The following is a 16,310-nucleotide window of genomic DNA, read 5'->3' on the forward strand; positions in this document are numbered from 1 at the left end:
TACTCATTTGGCCTTAGGAAGGCAAAATGACTATGTTGCACTGCTTCTGAGTTATCATTTTTTTCATTGTGGAAACTGTGCTACTTGGTGGGCTCCGTCTCCTGGCTTCAACAATAAACAGGAAGGCCCAAGACCAGCAAAAGAGTATACGTTTACAAGTAACCTAGTTCTTGGCCTGGGGTCTACCCACGGGGCTTTATATTAAATGAATTTAGATTTGCTCTGTAGTTTCTCACTTAGAAATGGAAAAGTAAAAAGACCATCTTAGAAAATGGGTCATAAGTTCAACCTTCTGAGTCAGGAACCTGGGGATAAGCTGCAATACAGAAAACAACAAGAGAAAAAGAAAAGATGGTTAACACAGCCTAGCCAGAGTTCGGCCATGGGAGGTTGGTAACTAACATCTGTTTAGTCACTGGACTATTCTGCAGAATTCCCCTGTCCTTTCCAAGTCATCCTCAAGTCCCACTTACGTAAAAGAACCCAAGGTCTTCCTAGGAGCCAGAGCCAGCTCGGGAAACCACAGTTCCCAGCCCAGAGAACGCCTCAAGGGCAGAGGCCAACTCACTGCTCCTCAAAATGGCAGAGAACCGTAGACTTGCTGTCCGTGGGTCCTGACACCTCCCAGTTCCAGCTTTCTCCCCAGTTGCTTAAGGTCCCCAAAGCATAATCTGCAATCATCAGAGCTTTTCTGTGAGATTTAAGGCAGTGATCTTCCTGATCTGGTAGAATCCACTGAGAAGTGAAACACATTTCCTGTCCCTCAGTTAAAATACAGTGAGATCAAATGAAAATAATCCATCTGTTTGCTGCAAGAAATACTCTAGAAAGAGAAAACTATAAACTAAGTAAAACTGCTTACTTATTAAGTCCAATGGCCCTCAACTTGCAGGACCCACAATCTAAAACTAGCATGTCCTGGGACTTCCCTGGTGGCTCAGCAGATAAGACTCCACACACCCAATGCAGGAGGCCCAGGTTCGATCCCTGGTCAGGGAACTAGATCCCACATGCATGCCGCAACTAAGACTTCGCATGCCGCAACTAAGACTTTGCATACCACAACTAAGGAGCCCACGTGCTGCAACTAAGATCTGGTGCAACCCAATAAATAAGTAAATATAAAAATAAATAAATGGGTAAACTTTTAAAAAATAAAAAAATAAATAGAACTAGTATGTCCTCCATACCTGCCATTTGTGTACGTGTGTGTGTCTGTGTGTGTGTGGTGAGAGCACCTGGAATCTACTCTCTTAGCAAATTTCCAGTATACAAAGATGGATATGTTAATTAGCTTGACTGAAGTAATCATTTCACTCTGTATATGTATATCAAAGCATCACCACCGGGGCTTCCCTGGTGGCGCAGTGGTTGAGAGTCCGCCTGCCGATGCAGGGGACACGGGTTCGTGCCCCGGTCCGGGAAGATTCCACATGCCACAGAGCGGCTGGGCCCATAAGCCATGGCCGCTGGGTCTGTGCGTCCGGAGCCTGTGCTCTGCAGAGGGAGAGGCCACAACAGTGAAAGGCCTGTGTACCGAAAAAAAAAAAAATCACCACCTTAAAGATATGAAATTTTTATGAAAATAAATAAATAAATAAATAATGAAAACTAGCATGACAGGGGCTTCCTTGGTGGCTCAGTGGTTAAGAATCCGCCTGCCAATGCAGGGAGTATGGGCTCGAGACCTGGTCCGGGAAGATCCCACATGCTGCAGAGCATCTAAGCCTGTGTGCCACAACTGCTGAGCCTGCGCTCTAGAGCCCACGAGCCACAACTACTGAGCCCTCATGCCGAGAGCCTGTGCTCTGCAACAGAGAAGCCACCACAGTGAGAAGCCCGTGCACCGCAACAAAGTGTAGCCCCTGCTCACCGCAACTAGAGAAAGCCTGCACATAGCAACGAAGACCTGATGCAGCTTAAAATAAATAAATTTATTAAAAGAAAAAACAACTAGCATGACATAACTCTGCCCAGGCCAAACTAACTTTGCCCAATCCCAATACTGCCTTGCAAAACTCTCTTTAAACAGAGTGAAGTAAGTCAGAAAGAGAAAAATTAGTATCATATATTAATGCATATATGTGGAACCTAGAAAAATGGTACAGATGAACAAGTTTGCAGGGCAGAAATAGAGACACAGACATAGAGAACAAACATATGGACACCAAGGGGGGAAAGCAGCGGGGGTGGTGGTGGTGGTGGGATGAATTGGGAGATTGGAATTGACATATATACACTAACATGTATAAAATAGATAACTAATAAGAACCTGCTGTATAAAAAAATAAAATAACATTCAAACAATTTTTTTTGAATTTAATAATCTTTGTTTCTTAGAGTAGTTTAAGGTCCACGTCAAAACTGAGAAGACATTACAGGGAGTTCCCATATACACCCCTGTCCGCACACACAACCCCCCAGTATGAACATCCAGCACCAGATGGTGCATTTGTCACAACCAATGAACCTGCACTGGCACATCCTCATCTTCCAAAGCTCACAGTTTACCTCAGGCTGCATTCCTGTCAAATTCTCTTTAAAATCGCCCAACCGCGGTACTGAAACCCTATAAATACCCTTCCCCATCTTCTCTCTTCTGAGATGCTGCTAAGATGGTCAAAGTGCTGGTTCATCTCACTGTATTCGGTCCAGTAAGCACAGCCTTCTTGGTCGACAGGCTTTCCTCATGGTTTCTGGGGTGGCTTCTTGACACCACGCGGCTCACTTCTTGAAGAGCAGTGACCATGACCCCCAGATAAAAACCTTGTATCACAATCACTACATCATAGATTCACATATGTCCGTAGGGATGATGTGGGACTCAGGCCACCACCAGGCAGCCCTAATGAGGATCCTAAACATTTACAACAAGCACTTTATAAAAAGCCAATACCCTCGTTTGCTGCCTCATCCACAGCACTGGCAACACATTGACCAGTTGAACGGTTCCAAGCAATTTCGTGGACCCGGCTTAGTCACTGGGGTAAAACTTTTCCTTACAAAGCAGCTGGAAGATGAGAACAATTTTCTAATCTCCAAAATGATAAGCTTTAATTGACACAAACCAGTAGGTACTGGCAAACTTAATCTCAAAGAGGATTTTGTAAGATGCCAAGGTCAACTTGACACAGAGCGGTGGTTACACTGGCATTAGCCCTGAATCATTGGGCGAGGGGCTGGGGTCTCATAGGAGGTACCTGTGCCCTCGCTGTGTGAGTCCTCAGATCTCTTTCAAAGAGTAATGACTTCACGGGAATCCCAGCCCTAAGCCTCACAGATTCCAGGAACCCCAGACACAATGGGAGTCCTGGAGGTAAAACATGTGTTGCTAGTTAGAGCCAGAAGGAAGCTGAAGGTCTCTTTCTAAAAGAGTTCATGTGTTCTGGCCAAAGGGGAGATGCTGACATTAGTTTTCAACTGTAGAAAACGGCCAAAGGGATGCCTTTGTTTTTTGTAAAAGAAAGAAAGAACGAACGAAAGAGGGACTTCCCTGGTGGCACAGTGGTTAAGAATCCACCTGCCAATGCAGGAGACACAGGTTCGAGCCCTGGTCTGGGAAGATCCCACATGCCGTGGAGCAACTAAGCCCGTGAGCCACAACTACTGAAGCCCGCGCACATAGAGCCTGTGCTCCGCAACAAGGAGAAGCCACCACAATGGAAGCCCGCGTACCGCAATGAAGAGTAGCACCCTCTCTCCGCAACTAGAGAAAGCCCGTGGGCAGCAATGAAGACCCAATGCAGCCATAAATCAATCAATTAATTAATTTAAAAAATAAGAAAGAAAAGGGAGGGAGGGAGGCAGGAAGAGTCAAACAAACAAAACCAAATTTAAATGTGTGAATATATAGAAATATGTTTCTGTGCATCTAGATAAATACATAGAAGGACACTCACTAAGCTGCTGTCATTGGTTATTTCAGGGGATAGAAACAGAGGTGGGGTAGGGAAATTACACACTTCATTGTGTATCTTTGGACTATTTCACGTGTTACTGAAAATTAGAAAATTTTTAAAAACATAAAATCCTCTCCTATTCTGAAATACAGGCCAGAGGATAAAAGAAGAAACTCCTGCTACTATATCTTCTAATCCTGGCAGTAGAAAAAAGTATCTGATGCAGCAAAATTCCTCAGCGTTGACAAGGGCTTTACATCAACACAAGAGAAGCCTGCCACAGCGGTTGGGTCTGTCTGCATCACAGCAGGAAGAGGACCGATGGTGCTCTGTGTACTTTGTGGAGTGAGATGGAGACCAACCTAGAAATGGGAGGGAGGCATCAACTGGCCTTGCTGGCGCTTTGGGGAGGGACGGCACGCTGGCTTCCGTGAGCAGCTTACACAGGTGTTCCCACTGACCTCAGAGGAGGCTCTCTGGGTGAGAATGTCATCTAAAAATCTGTCGCCCTTATAACTTCTGGGAAAGCCACTGGGATGAAGATTTCCAACCAGGGTCCTTCTGTGGGTAGCAGCAATACTGAATGTCCCATCGTAAAAATCAGGCATTTCCCAGCAGATCAGATGTTACGGTGACAAAGGTCGCTCTAAAAATCAAGTCTGATTAAAAGCCTTCCTTGCTTTTAACCCTCCAGAGTCCATTGGGAAAGAAGGGTAGAGAAGGCACCATTTCCCACAGCCCACGGGCCCCGCCAGCATTTCTGCAGCTCACGAACCCGAACTGCTTGCAAAGTTCTGGAGCACATCCTGCAGTTTCCGGTCGCTGTGCATCTTTCTGGCACGCCCCCCTCCTCCACCTCATACCTGAACACACACCCACGCATCACTTCTCTTTGTCCCACCCCTTCCCATATGGCAAATGCCTGTGCCTCCTACAACTTCTGCTCAGATGACACCCTCTCTTCAAAGCTATCCCTGGCCCTGGCCCCTGATAAGAGCTGACGAATCCTCCTCTGTGCCCCCTGCCACCACGGCAAGCGGGGGCCCAGATCACTGGGGCAGTGGGTGCAGGGGTCACAGCCCGGGGAATGCAGCGAGCAGAGCCCTAGAGGGTGGTCCGGGAAGCAGCAGCTGGTAAAGCCACATCCAAAGGTGCCTTTGAAAAAGCTGCTCCGTAGCTGAGGGCTGGCATGGGAGGGGCAAGGTGGAACCCCGAGAAACTGGGCGAACCTGAAGGAAGGTTCATGGCTGCGCCTTGGTGAGGGATGCCAGCTGCCTGGGGACCTCGCTCCTTCCTCAGGCTCCTTTCCTTAATCATCCCTGTTCAGTGACCCTAGAGCAGGTGTCCAGCGACTGCTTCTCAGGCTCACACCACTCCCTGTGCCACCTGGCACTGCTGGGAGCTCAGATTTATTCCAGTAAATTCTTAGGGTGCAGAACGTATTGTGTACATGGTAAAGTACACAAAAAAGAAGAGGATGGAGCGCGCAGAGTGACCCAAATGCTTTGGTAAAAGCAGCTCAACTAAAGCAGTGTAACTAATAGTATAAGACATACAGCTGTTGAAGTCACGTCTTTATTAAAAACAACAGTAAATCGTATGAGTCCAATGTTAACACAGACAAAACACCAGGGAAAAAAACACCGTGCCAACAGAAATGGTCCTGAGATTCTCACTTCTGGAGATAATGATAAATGTACCCTAAATCATTATTTCCTAAGGTCTTGAGAAAGTTAATGTTTTAGAGAGCCCTTTACTGAAGCTGTGCCTATGTGAGGCATTTTTAGCTAATGTGAAGCTTGGGTGCTCAGCAATTCCATGACTCTCTTTGAAAACTCAACATCAGAAGTCAAACAGGCTTGATTTTCTAAACTTCATCTTTGAATTATCAATTGATTTCCTCATTATAAGGTATATGTTCTGCCTTTGGCCCATTAATAGAGTAGAAATCAGTTTCAAGTGATTGTCTCTCTCCTCAAAACTGTACTTTAAAAAGGGGTCACTCTCAGGAATAAAGACGCAGACATAGAGAATGGACTTGAGGACGTGGGGAGGGGGAAGGGTCAGCTGGAATGAAGTGAGAGAGTGGCATGGACATAGATACACTACCAAATGTAAAATAGATAGCTAGTGGGAAGCAGCTGCATAGCACAGGGAGATCAGCTCAGTGCTTTGTGACCGCCTGGAGGGGTGGGATAGGGAGGGAGGGAGGGAGACGCAAGAGGGAGGAGATATGGGGATATATGTATGCATATAGCTGATTCACTTTGTTATACAGCAGAAATTAACACAACATTGTAAAGCAATTATACCCCAATAGAGATGTTAAAAAAAAAGAGAGAAGGCAAAAAAAAGGGGGTCACTCCTGGATTTGAGGGTCCTAATCACTATAGAAGTCCTATGTTTATCCTCAACAGAGGACTTGCTTATACCTTTGTACCCCCTGTCTTTCCACAACATGGGAAGAAGTCTGGGTTTCAAATGCTGAAGGTGACATGATATATACTGAACCTGGCTCTCAGCCAACACTTACCCCTATTCCTCCTGTTTTGAATAGTTCAAAGGGTTTGAAATGATATTATCTTCAAATATCCCGGATAATGTAAATATTAGCGAGAACAGGTGCTGCTGTGATTGACAGAACAGCCAAAATCATGGTGACTTAAACAAGAGAGAAGCTGGTGTCTCACTCTCATGTATAGGAAGTTTGGAGATAGGCCTCCAGGGCTGTATGGTGGCTTCCTGCAGTGACTTTTAAAGTTTCTTAAGATTGAAAACAGTCATCAAACAAAAAGATTAGTAAATTTTCATCTACCTGACTTTGGCCCAGCCAGTTCTTCAAAATCTCACTTCTGAAGGTTTACTTAGCCTGGGATACTTTTGAACATTTTTTTCACAGTGAAGGGGAGCTGGGACATGTAAGAAAAAGTGGACTTACCTTTTCTCTCATAAACTTTGCCCACATAGACTCCACAAGGTCATTTTTGGAGTGCTACAGTCCCAATTATACGTTAAGTCCACGCACTTCCCTTATTGCTAAAAATTCTTGCTTTTTTAATCCCCAAAGTTATCTTTATTAAAATCTATTTCATCCTCTAGCGACGTTCACTTGAGGTCAAGTAAAAAGGAGGTGAATGGGACTATAAATTGAAAAATGGAGAAAAGATACACTTGTATGTTCAATAATTCTACCAAAAAAATTTTCATGGCATGACATCATTTGTCTAACAAGATTTTTTTAATGTTCATGATGATACTTAACTTTTTCATCCATGTGACTAGCTGTAATCCTTCTTTTCTACGTAATAGAGACCCATAATCAAACAAAGCAAATGAAAACATGAAGTGACTTTAAGGACAAGATGAAAAGTCAATATTAATTACAATGTTCGAGTTTAAATATATGAAGTAAACAACTGTCTGTGTTAGCTGCAGTGCAATTTGTCCTCCAAATCCATGTTCAGGGAACACATTTCTGTGTATCTCTCTTGATATTTAGATCCTACTGGCAAGTTAAACTCTTGGGCAGATGCCTTTCCAAAAATGAGAGTGGATTTTGTTCACAGGTATCAGCTTATCAATTGTTAGCCAATTCCATCACCTGAAGAAAGATGTTTAATGGTTTGAACATTAATTTCTATGTGTTTTATTCACACTTTTATGGATTCACATTTCATTACCTTCAAGCGGAGGTTGGCCTGTGGCTGCAGCTGTGGAGTGAGAGGAGCCTCACAGACCACACAGATGGGCGTATTCACGGGCACCAGGTTTTCACATTCTGCACATAAGCCCATCTGCACAAAGAACGAGGTCAGGTTGGCAAAAACTGAAGGTATAAGTAGATCTTAAAATGTAAGGTTTAATTTGCTTTAATAAAAATTTCTTTTAAATAATTACCACTTTTATTCTTATTTCCTTCCTATTAAAGTAAAAACATGTTTATTGTAGAAAAGAGAGGTATAAAGAAAAGAAAAAATAGCTTACAGCATGATGGAGTGAGGAAATCGACACATCTTCTCTCCAAAAAGCAATTATAAAGTTGGATAAAACTTTAAAAATTCTGAAAGTCAACCAAAGACAGACAACAAACTGAAAAGTAATGAACTTCGGGCAAGGACACCACACGTCTGTTGGGTCTTCCTTGGGCTGTCCGCATCCTCCTCCAGCTCTGTCAGCGTGGAGGCTCCACAGAGCAGGGAGGGCTGTGAAAAGCAGCAGCTTCGCGGCTGCTGACGGGCAGGGCTCGTGTGACTTGGAGCACGGTTAAGGTGATGATCTCAGTGGCAAGCAAACAGGGAGGACAGTGGATCCACTAGCCTGAGCTCATGGTCCTGTTTGGGGCAACTGATGAACCAGCAACTAGCCAGGGACCTGAAGGGGAGTTCCAGAAGGTAGGTCATCTCTAGGGGGCTTGATAAGCTCCTCCCACACCCTCAGTTGACTGGAAGATGTTCGGATGTGCAGCGTTAGACCTAAGAGGGTCCAAGCCACCCACACATCCTTGGCTGCACATGAAGATACAAGAGAGCTCAGCATAAAGTAGGAGCTGGGGCAGGCCTGAAAACAGCCTGAAGTTTGAATGTTCCGCCCAGCCCACAACAGATCCCTCGGCAGAGACTGGAAGCCTTGGAGTACCAAGGTGTTTGAGCACAACTTCTGGCCAATCTTCAGTCGAAGTCTAAGCTATGCACACCCAGGGCTGATCCCAGGCTTAAAAATAAAACAAGGGGGGCTTCCCTGGTGGTGCGGTGGTTGAGAGTCCACCTGCCGATGCAGAGGACACAGGTTCGTGCCCCGGTCTGGGAAGATCCCACATGCCGCGGAGTGGCTGGGCCCGTGAGCCATGGCCGCTGAGCCTGCGCGTCCGGAGCCTGTGCTCCGCAACGGGAGAGGCCACAACAGTGAGAGGCCCGCGTACCACAGTAAATAAATAAATAAATAAATAAATAAATAAATAAATAAATAAATAAATAAAACAAGGGGAAAATCCTGATATTAGTGGCTGAAAACTGCAGGGAAGACAGGCTTGAAAGAGTTAATCCAAGTAAACAAACAAAAAAACCAAAACAACACCACAAGGAGAAAAAGTCAGAATCCAGACTTATTATACTCTCTAAAATGTCCAAAATTCAAGAAAAAATTGTGAGATGTGCAAAAAACAAGAAAGTGTGACCAGTACTCAGGGGAAACAAACAGTCAATAGAAATTGTCTCTGAGGGGAGGAAAAGAAGATATATTGGAGCAAAGCTTCTGTGTATTACTGGATTTAAATTAAATTATTCTGAAATAGACTTGAGAAATTAAGGAGTATGTTGTAATCTCTAGCGTTCTCTTAGAAAATAACTTTTAAAAAGAAAAGAACTTTTTAAAATAGTAAAAAAAAATAGGAAACATAGGAATGAAAATGGCATACTAAAAATTATTTATTTAACACAAAAGAAGGAAGTAAAGGAGGAACAGAGGAACAAAAAAGACGTGAGACAAATAGAAAACAAACAGCAAAACAGCATATGTAAATCCAACCATATCATTAAAGACATTAAATGTGAATAGACAATAACACCACATTCAAAAGGCAGAGACTGTCAGATGGGATAAAAAAACGAGAGGTATGCCTGACTAGAGACATGACCTAGATTCAAAGATACAAATAGGTTGAAAATACACGTATAGAAAAAGGTATATAATGGAAATAGTAAGGGTAAGGGAGCTAGAGTGACTGCATAAATATCAGGAAAAAAGGACTTTAAAAACAAGAAATGATCCTAGAGACAAAGAGAGGCATTTTGTGATGATGAAAGGGTCAATAAATCAGGAAGACACAGCAATTATAAGTGTACATGAACATAACAACAAGTCCCCAGAATACATGAAGCGAAAACTGTGAGTCAGCCTTAAGGTAAGGCTCCATCTGTCATCACCTGACGACTCTAAGCCCCAACTTTTACTGGTGGACCACAGTGGCGTTTTGGAACTGTAAGGATCAGCATCAACTCAGAGCTAGTATCTAGTAAGCCCCCAAAGGTTTAGGCATTTCCTCTTCCTCAAGGCACAGGTCCCTCTGGAAAAGGCTTCAAGGATGACCTATGACATGTACTTGCAATGATGCAGGGTCCATCCTCAAGGACACCCAGCCGCCCTTCAGTTAGGGAGCTGTGGGTTTGCGAATCGACTTAAGTCCTGAAACTGGGTGACGCCCTTGGATGTTCCACTGTGGTGGCTCAAGTCACGTATTTGGCTACAAAACATGTGATTTTTTTTTCTATTATATAAACCAAGCAAGACACTAGTAGGCTGCCCATCTGTTTCATTCTTAGGAAGACCACGATCAGATTCTGATTACTGATATGTTGCTGCGGCCTTTTACGGTAGATGTGCCCACCTTGTCTTTGGCAGTTAAGTGCTGCCACTTGACCTCTGGAATCCTGCTAGCTCCCTGAAATCAGGGAGCCCATCTCAAGAGTGGCATCACCCATGATCATGTCTGGCCTCCAAGGAAAGCAGCCATGGAACTTTTCAAGGATGCAGGCGCTCCTTTCACTAATACGTATTCCTAACTCTATGCCTTATTGAAGGACATGTCTTCTGGGCCTTCTTGTGAAATGCAGGTGAGAGTTGGGGGCACACAGGACAAACCTGACAAACCTACTCCAACATGATATCAGGAAAGACTTAGCATCGAGTCTCACTGACCATAGGCTACTACTGAGTCCAAGTTTTAGTCAGCCAACCCCAAAAGCAGCTGGAGTCACCGCCAGCTTCATTAGCTAACATATTAAAATCAATCCAGGATCTATAAAAGAGGCATGTATATCAGCGAATTTGGCCCAACTTAGTGTTATATTCTGCCCTCATTTAAAATCCACTCCCAGACTTGTCCCCCAAGATTCTGCCAATACACGTTAGCAAAATTGTGCTCTTCTTTTCATGTGTAAGCTTTTTGTCCTGGATCACAGAGTACACCTGTCCCTCTAGAGCAGCTGGGATTGGACCGTAGTCATGCTACAGGATGGCTACGGTGAGTCTTGATGAGAATACACATCCCCTTTCAAAGCCACTGCCCCAGGCGAGGTTATCACAGAGATTTCAAGGAAAGGAAGGCTAGCATCCTCAGACAGGAGGGCCAGCTCATCCACTGGCAGAGTAATTTAGGGAATCAAGAATGTGCGTTTCGGACTTCCCTGGTGGCGCAGTGGTTGAGAGTCCACCTGCCAATGCAGGGGCGGGTTCGTGCCCCGGTCTGGGAAGATCCCACATGCCGCGGAGCGGCTGGGCCCGTGAGCCATGGCCGCTGAGCCTGCGCGTCCGGAGCCTGTGCTCCGCAATGGGAGAGGCCACAGCAGTGAGAGGCCCGTGAACCGCAAAAAAAAAAAAAAAAAAAAAGAATGTGCATTTCATCTGGGTCCAAGCCAACATCTCCATTCCCAGTTTCAGGATCCTGTTCTGTCCCAATACATACCCGAACTTTCACAAAAGAAATGTGGTGATAAAGTGAATTCAGCTTATGGTATAACTCACCAACATATCCAACTAAAGTTTGTGTTTGCTTTCAGCAGCAAATCCCTGGAGCTACAAGAAATAGGTTCTTTTGGGGCTGTCATAGGGGCACTCTGGTTCTTGGATTATGAGTGAAAGGTCCTGAGCTTGTCGGTTCCTGTGATGCTCCCAGGTGCTCAGGAGGACTGTCCACAGCCCTGGCTGGTATCATCACTGCTACCACAACCGTCAAGTGCAGCGGCCACCTGGCCACCCCAGAGGCTTGTTTCAGGTGATGCTTCCTCACTACCAGGCCCGTGTGGTAGCTTGACTTCTCGTGATGCCGCTTCATGCTATGAATTGATAGCATCCTGTTTCCCATGGGCAAGGAGCTCAGCGCTGCCCCCAAGCAAAGGGAAGGACCAAACCCCTTCTTAGCAGGTCTAGTTCCTGGGGCCGCTCCTGGTACCAACTCTGTATCAGTCAAAGTCAAGTCAGGAGACAGAAAGCTCAGGGTAATTTAAACAGGGAAAGTTTAATATAAATAGTTATTAACTAATAACAGAGGACTAACTGCTAGTGGGTAAAGCGAACTCGAAAGGATACAGGACTACCCAGGATGGGGAGAGCCACTGCTGCTCCGGCTGAGGCAGGGACCTGAAGAGGATCCGGTCTGGAAGAGGCACTTACTGAACTGGGTGTGGCTGCCACCCACTGGATGGCAGAGAAGTTCACTGGGGTGACACAGACCAGAGCTGGCCCCAGAGCAAGCGGGATCCTATGAAACTCATGAGGACTCTCCCCCTGGGGAGCTGGCAGGACATGCTGGGAAGCCACGTGCAGGCTGCTGATGAAATGTGCTGGGAAACTGCCCCCTGGCATGCCTGAGAGACTTTCTGGAAGCTGGCTGGGTACCCGCGGAGCCCACTGAGAAGCTGTTCACGAGATGCCATGCAGTTCACCGGGGTTCAGCACAACCAGGTGTCCTGCAGGTTATCTGAGCACCGTCAGAGCACGGGGAGAGGGAAGCACAGCAGAAACAGGAAGAGCAGTCGAGCCCTTTCTCCTGCAGTGTGCCTCCCAGCAATGGGCCTCTACTGACAAAAATTAACATCAACCAGCTGGCTACGGAGAAATCCACAAGGCAGGATGAAGAGGCACCCCTCTGCATCTCTCTAATGAGACCCTGAGTGGCTTGGGTCTGGGATCCTAGGAGTAGGATCGCCCCTTTGAGTACCAGAAACCCAGCTGAGAGCAGGACACAATAAGAACTCAATAGGTCAAATTACAAAGCTTTTTATACATTAGAGCACGTTAATAAATATCATTTACAGGCAGTATAGATGTTGCAAATGTCATCATTTTGAAATTTATAATCCCTGATAAACTTTTCTCCCTGTAATAACAAAGAAAGTCTTGAAAATCTGTTTGCAGGTCAGTAAAAAATAACTTTGACATTGCACCCATAAATATAAGCAGGGAAAATTCAAACCAATGAGACCTGTTCATGTTTTATTTGCTGTCCCATCTTTTACGAGGAGTTCAAAATATATCATGGAAGTAAAGTGACTTCTACAGTGTATCCATTTAGTATCTGGCCACTTGCTTAAATGCATAACTCAATCCTAAAACTCTGGACTCTGAATTTATTGAATAGTGACTTTTTCTCAGTGACTATCTTTTTTAAATGGTCATTTTCAGTCAATTTCACAGATCCTTTTATATCATTTTGTAAACCTTAGTCCAAAAAACCCCCAAAGTATCACGTGCATAAAAGATGAACACATTTTGGTGAAGGTTTTGATTTGTAGTAAGCCAAGTACGTTTTCTAACTAACTACAGACTTAATGGTAGGATAATATCAATTATTATCTACACTTAGCCAGAACTTTTTAATTTAGATATACTGATCAATCTATAGCCTATATAAACAGCTTCTTTGGACAGAATGAAGTATCCTATGGATATACAGACTTGTAATTAGTACTCCTGGTCATTTATTTCTAGAATATATTTCCTTATTGTCCCCAGGTTATGAACAGAAATATCACATAAGTAGGAAACATGTACTTATCCATATGTGAATCATTGAAATAAAAAGAGTTCAGTCTTTTTCTGAGCCTACGCTTCTTCAAGGCCACACAAAAGAAATGGCATCACAAACAAGCTTTTCATTCCTAAGTAGCAGTCTGGATAGTACAAGATTCACTTGCTAGTAATTTTTTCAACAAGTATTTCTGTTTGTGGTTCACGCGTGCCAGGTACTCTGCTCCTGCTGCACACAAAGATCAGATAAACCAATGGAAGAAGGTTTTAAGGATTCTGCTGCTCACCTGAGCTCCTTCTGGGGGTGGGAGACGACAGCCAAATATGGGCGGGACAGAAGAGCCACATTCTAGACAGTAGCGGGCAAAGGGGTCAGACGGGCGGGGCACAAGGCAGTGGGCACACCTGCAACAGAAGAGGGTCCTGACTGGCCATGTTCTGAGGAGTGCACGTTGAGAAGTCAAGTGTCAATCTTGACAAGCATTCAAACTTAAATAAATAAATGAATTTATTTAAGTGAATTAAGTGAATTTATTTAAATGAATAAAATAGAAAGCAGAACACACTCAAAGCCTATGGAACAAGTTCAAGACGGGAGATGCTTGTCTAGTCATTTTATTACCAAGTGGCCGTACAGCTTGGACTCATGGTGCCCTTCACCTGAAGGCCAGGTCCATCTCACTTCCCGGCCGCGGTGGCAGTTTATCAGCCGCCTTTGACCCCACTTCCCAAGTGGGGCCCCAGTCGTCCCATCACCTTGGATCTGGCGTGCGTGAGGGTGAGACATGGGAATTCCGGGAATGTCCACGCCGCACTTTGCTGACTCCCCATCTAAGCACTGAGCCCAGCCTCAGCGAGAGGTCCTCTCACCTGGCACTCAGAGTCACTGTCAGTCAGGCCCTGCCTCTGTCTTCACTCACCTGGGTGGAGTCCGAGGCTCTGCCCCAGCAACGTCTGGCCCCATTTCCCAGGCGGCTGGGTCCCATCCTTCAGCCCTCACCCACCTACCTCGTTCTGGATATCAGCTAAAGTGAAAGGACTCCAGGAACTGGGCTTCCCTGTGAATAACACTGCTCGATCCTGTGACCTATCTGAACTGCTCAGCATCTATGACGTTTGCATACGGTGCACTGGATGGCTTGGTAGCCTGCACCAGTCTCTACCATGGCCTCTCAACAATCACCAGCCTTTGTAGTTGAGTCCACTTGGGGAAAGGATAGTCTTTTCAACAATGGTGCTGGGCAAACCGGATAGTGACATGAAAAAGAATGAGGTTGGACTGATTGATACCTCATGCCACATACAAAAACTAATACAAAATGGACCAAGGACCTAAATGTAGGAGGTAAATTTATAAATCTCCCAGAAGGACACATAAGAAAAAAGCTTCATGACACTGGATTTGGCCATGATTTCTTGGATGTGATCCCAAAAGCACAGGCAACAAAAAAAATAGATAAATTGAACTTCATAAAAATTTGAATATCAAAAAATACTATCAAGACTGAAAAGACAAACTACAGATGGGAGAAAATATTTATCAATCATATATCTGATAAGGGATTAATATCCAAGATATATAAAATATTCTTGCAACTAACAACAAAAAACAAACAACCCAATTCAAAAATGGGCGAAGGACTTGAATAGACATTACTCCAAAGAAGATGCCCAACATCACTTGCCACTAGGGAAATGCAAATCGAAACCACAATGAAATACTACTTTACACCTGTTAGGATGATTATTAGAAAAACAGAAAATAAGTATTGGTGAGGATGTGGAGAAACTGAAACCCTTGAACATTTCTGGTGAGAAAGTAAAGTATGCAGCTGCTGTGGAAAACAGTTTAGCAGTTCCTCAAAAAGTTAGACATAAAATTACCACATAATCTAAAAATTTCAGTTCTAGGTAAATACCCCAAAGAATTGAAAGTAGGGACTCAAAGAGATACTTGTACACCAATGTTTATAGCAGCATTATTCACAATAGTCAAAAGGTGGAAACAATTCAAATGTCTATCAACAGATGAATGGATAAATGAAATGCAGTATATATATATACAATGGAATGTTTTTTACCTTTAATATGGAATGAAATTCTGATACATGCTACAACATGGATGAATCTTGAAAATATTATGCTAGTGAAATAAGACACAAAAGGTTAAGTATTGTCTGATTCCACTTACATGAAGTTACTAGAACAGGCAAATTCATAGAAACAGAAAATATAACAGAGATTACCAGGCGCTGGAGGGATAGGGGGATGGGGAGTTATTGTTTAATGGGAGCTGAGTTCTGTTTGGGATGATGAAAAAGTTCTGGAAATGGACGGTGGTGATGGTGGCCCAACACTGTGAATGTACTTAACGCACTGAATTGTACACTTAAACATTGTTAAAATGGTAAATTTTATTTATGTATATTTTACCACAATAGAAGTATAAAGGACTGTAAAAAAATAACTGATTATGTCAAATAAAAGTAATAATGTATTGTGGGGTTCATAATATTTGTAGAAGTAAAATAAATGACCACAAGAGCACAAAGGCTGTAGTTACCCAGTTATTGGAAGTATACTGTCATGAGGTTCTTAGGCTATAAATGAAGTGGCATGATACTACTTGAAGACAGACTGTAATAAGTGAAAAATGTGTGCTATAGGGCTTCCCTGGTGGCGCAGTGGTTGAGAGTCCGCCTGCCGATGCGGGGGACACGGGTTCGTGCCCCGGTCCAGGAAGATCCCACATGCCGTGGAGCGGCTGGGCCCGTGAGCCATGGCTGCTGAGCCTGTGCGTCCGGAGCCTGTGCTCCGCAACAGGAGAGGCCACAACAGTGAGAGGCCTGCATACCACACACACACACAAAAAAATGTGTGCTATAAACC

At 44.3% G+C, this 16,310-nt stretch overlaps 1 protein-coding gene across 2 annotated transcripts in view; it reads right to left on the reverse strand.

The window, feature by feature from the left end:
* The window catches only part of DZANK1 (double zinc ribbon and ankyrin repeat domains 1), a gene marked incomplete at its 3' end in the record, with an annotated part of 74,040 nt that overhangs the window by 34,995 nt on the left and 22,735 nt on the right, over positions 1 to 16,310 (reverse strand). For both annotated transcript variants that reach the window (XM_082669841.1, XM_082669842.1), the window contains 2 exons: positions 13,709 to 13,826; positions 7,580 to 7,693 (listed from right to left, as the gene is read on the reverse strand). In XM_082669841.1, the coding sequence (XP_082525967.1) occupies positions 7,580 to 7,693; positions 13,709 to 13,826 (232 nt within the window). The remainder of the gene's footprint in view (positions 1 to 7,579; positions 7,694 to 13,708; positions 13,827 to 16,310) is intronic.

This window comes from Grampus griseus (genome assembly GCF_964374135.1).
Source record: "Grampus griseus genome assembly, chromosome: 14".
Taxonomy (NCBI): Eukaryota; Metazoa; Chordata; class Mammalia; order Artiodactyla; family Delphinidae; genus Grampus; species Grampus griseus.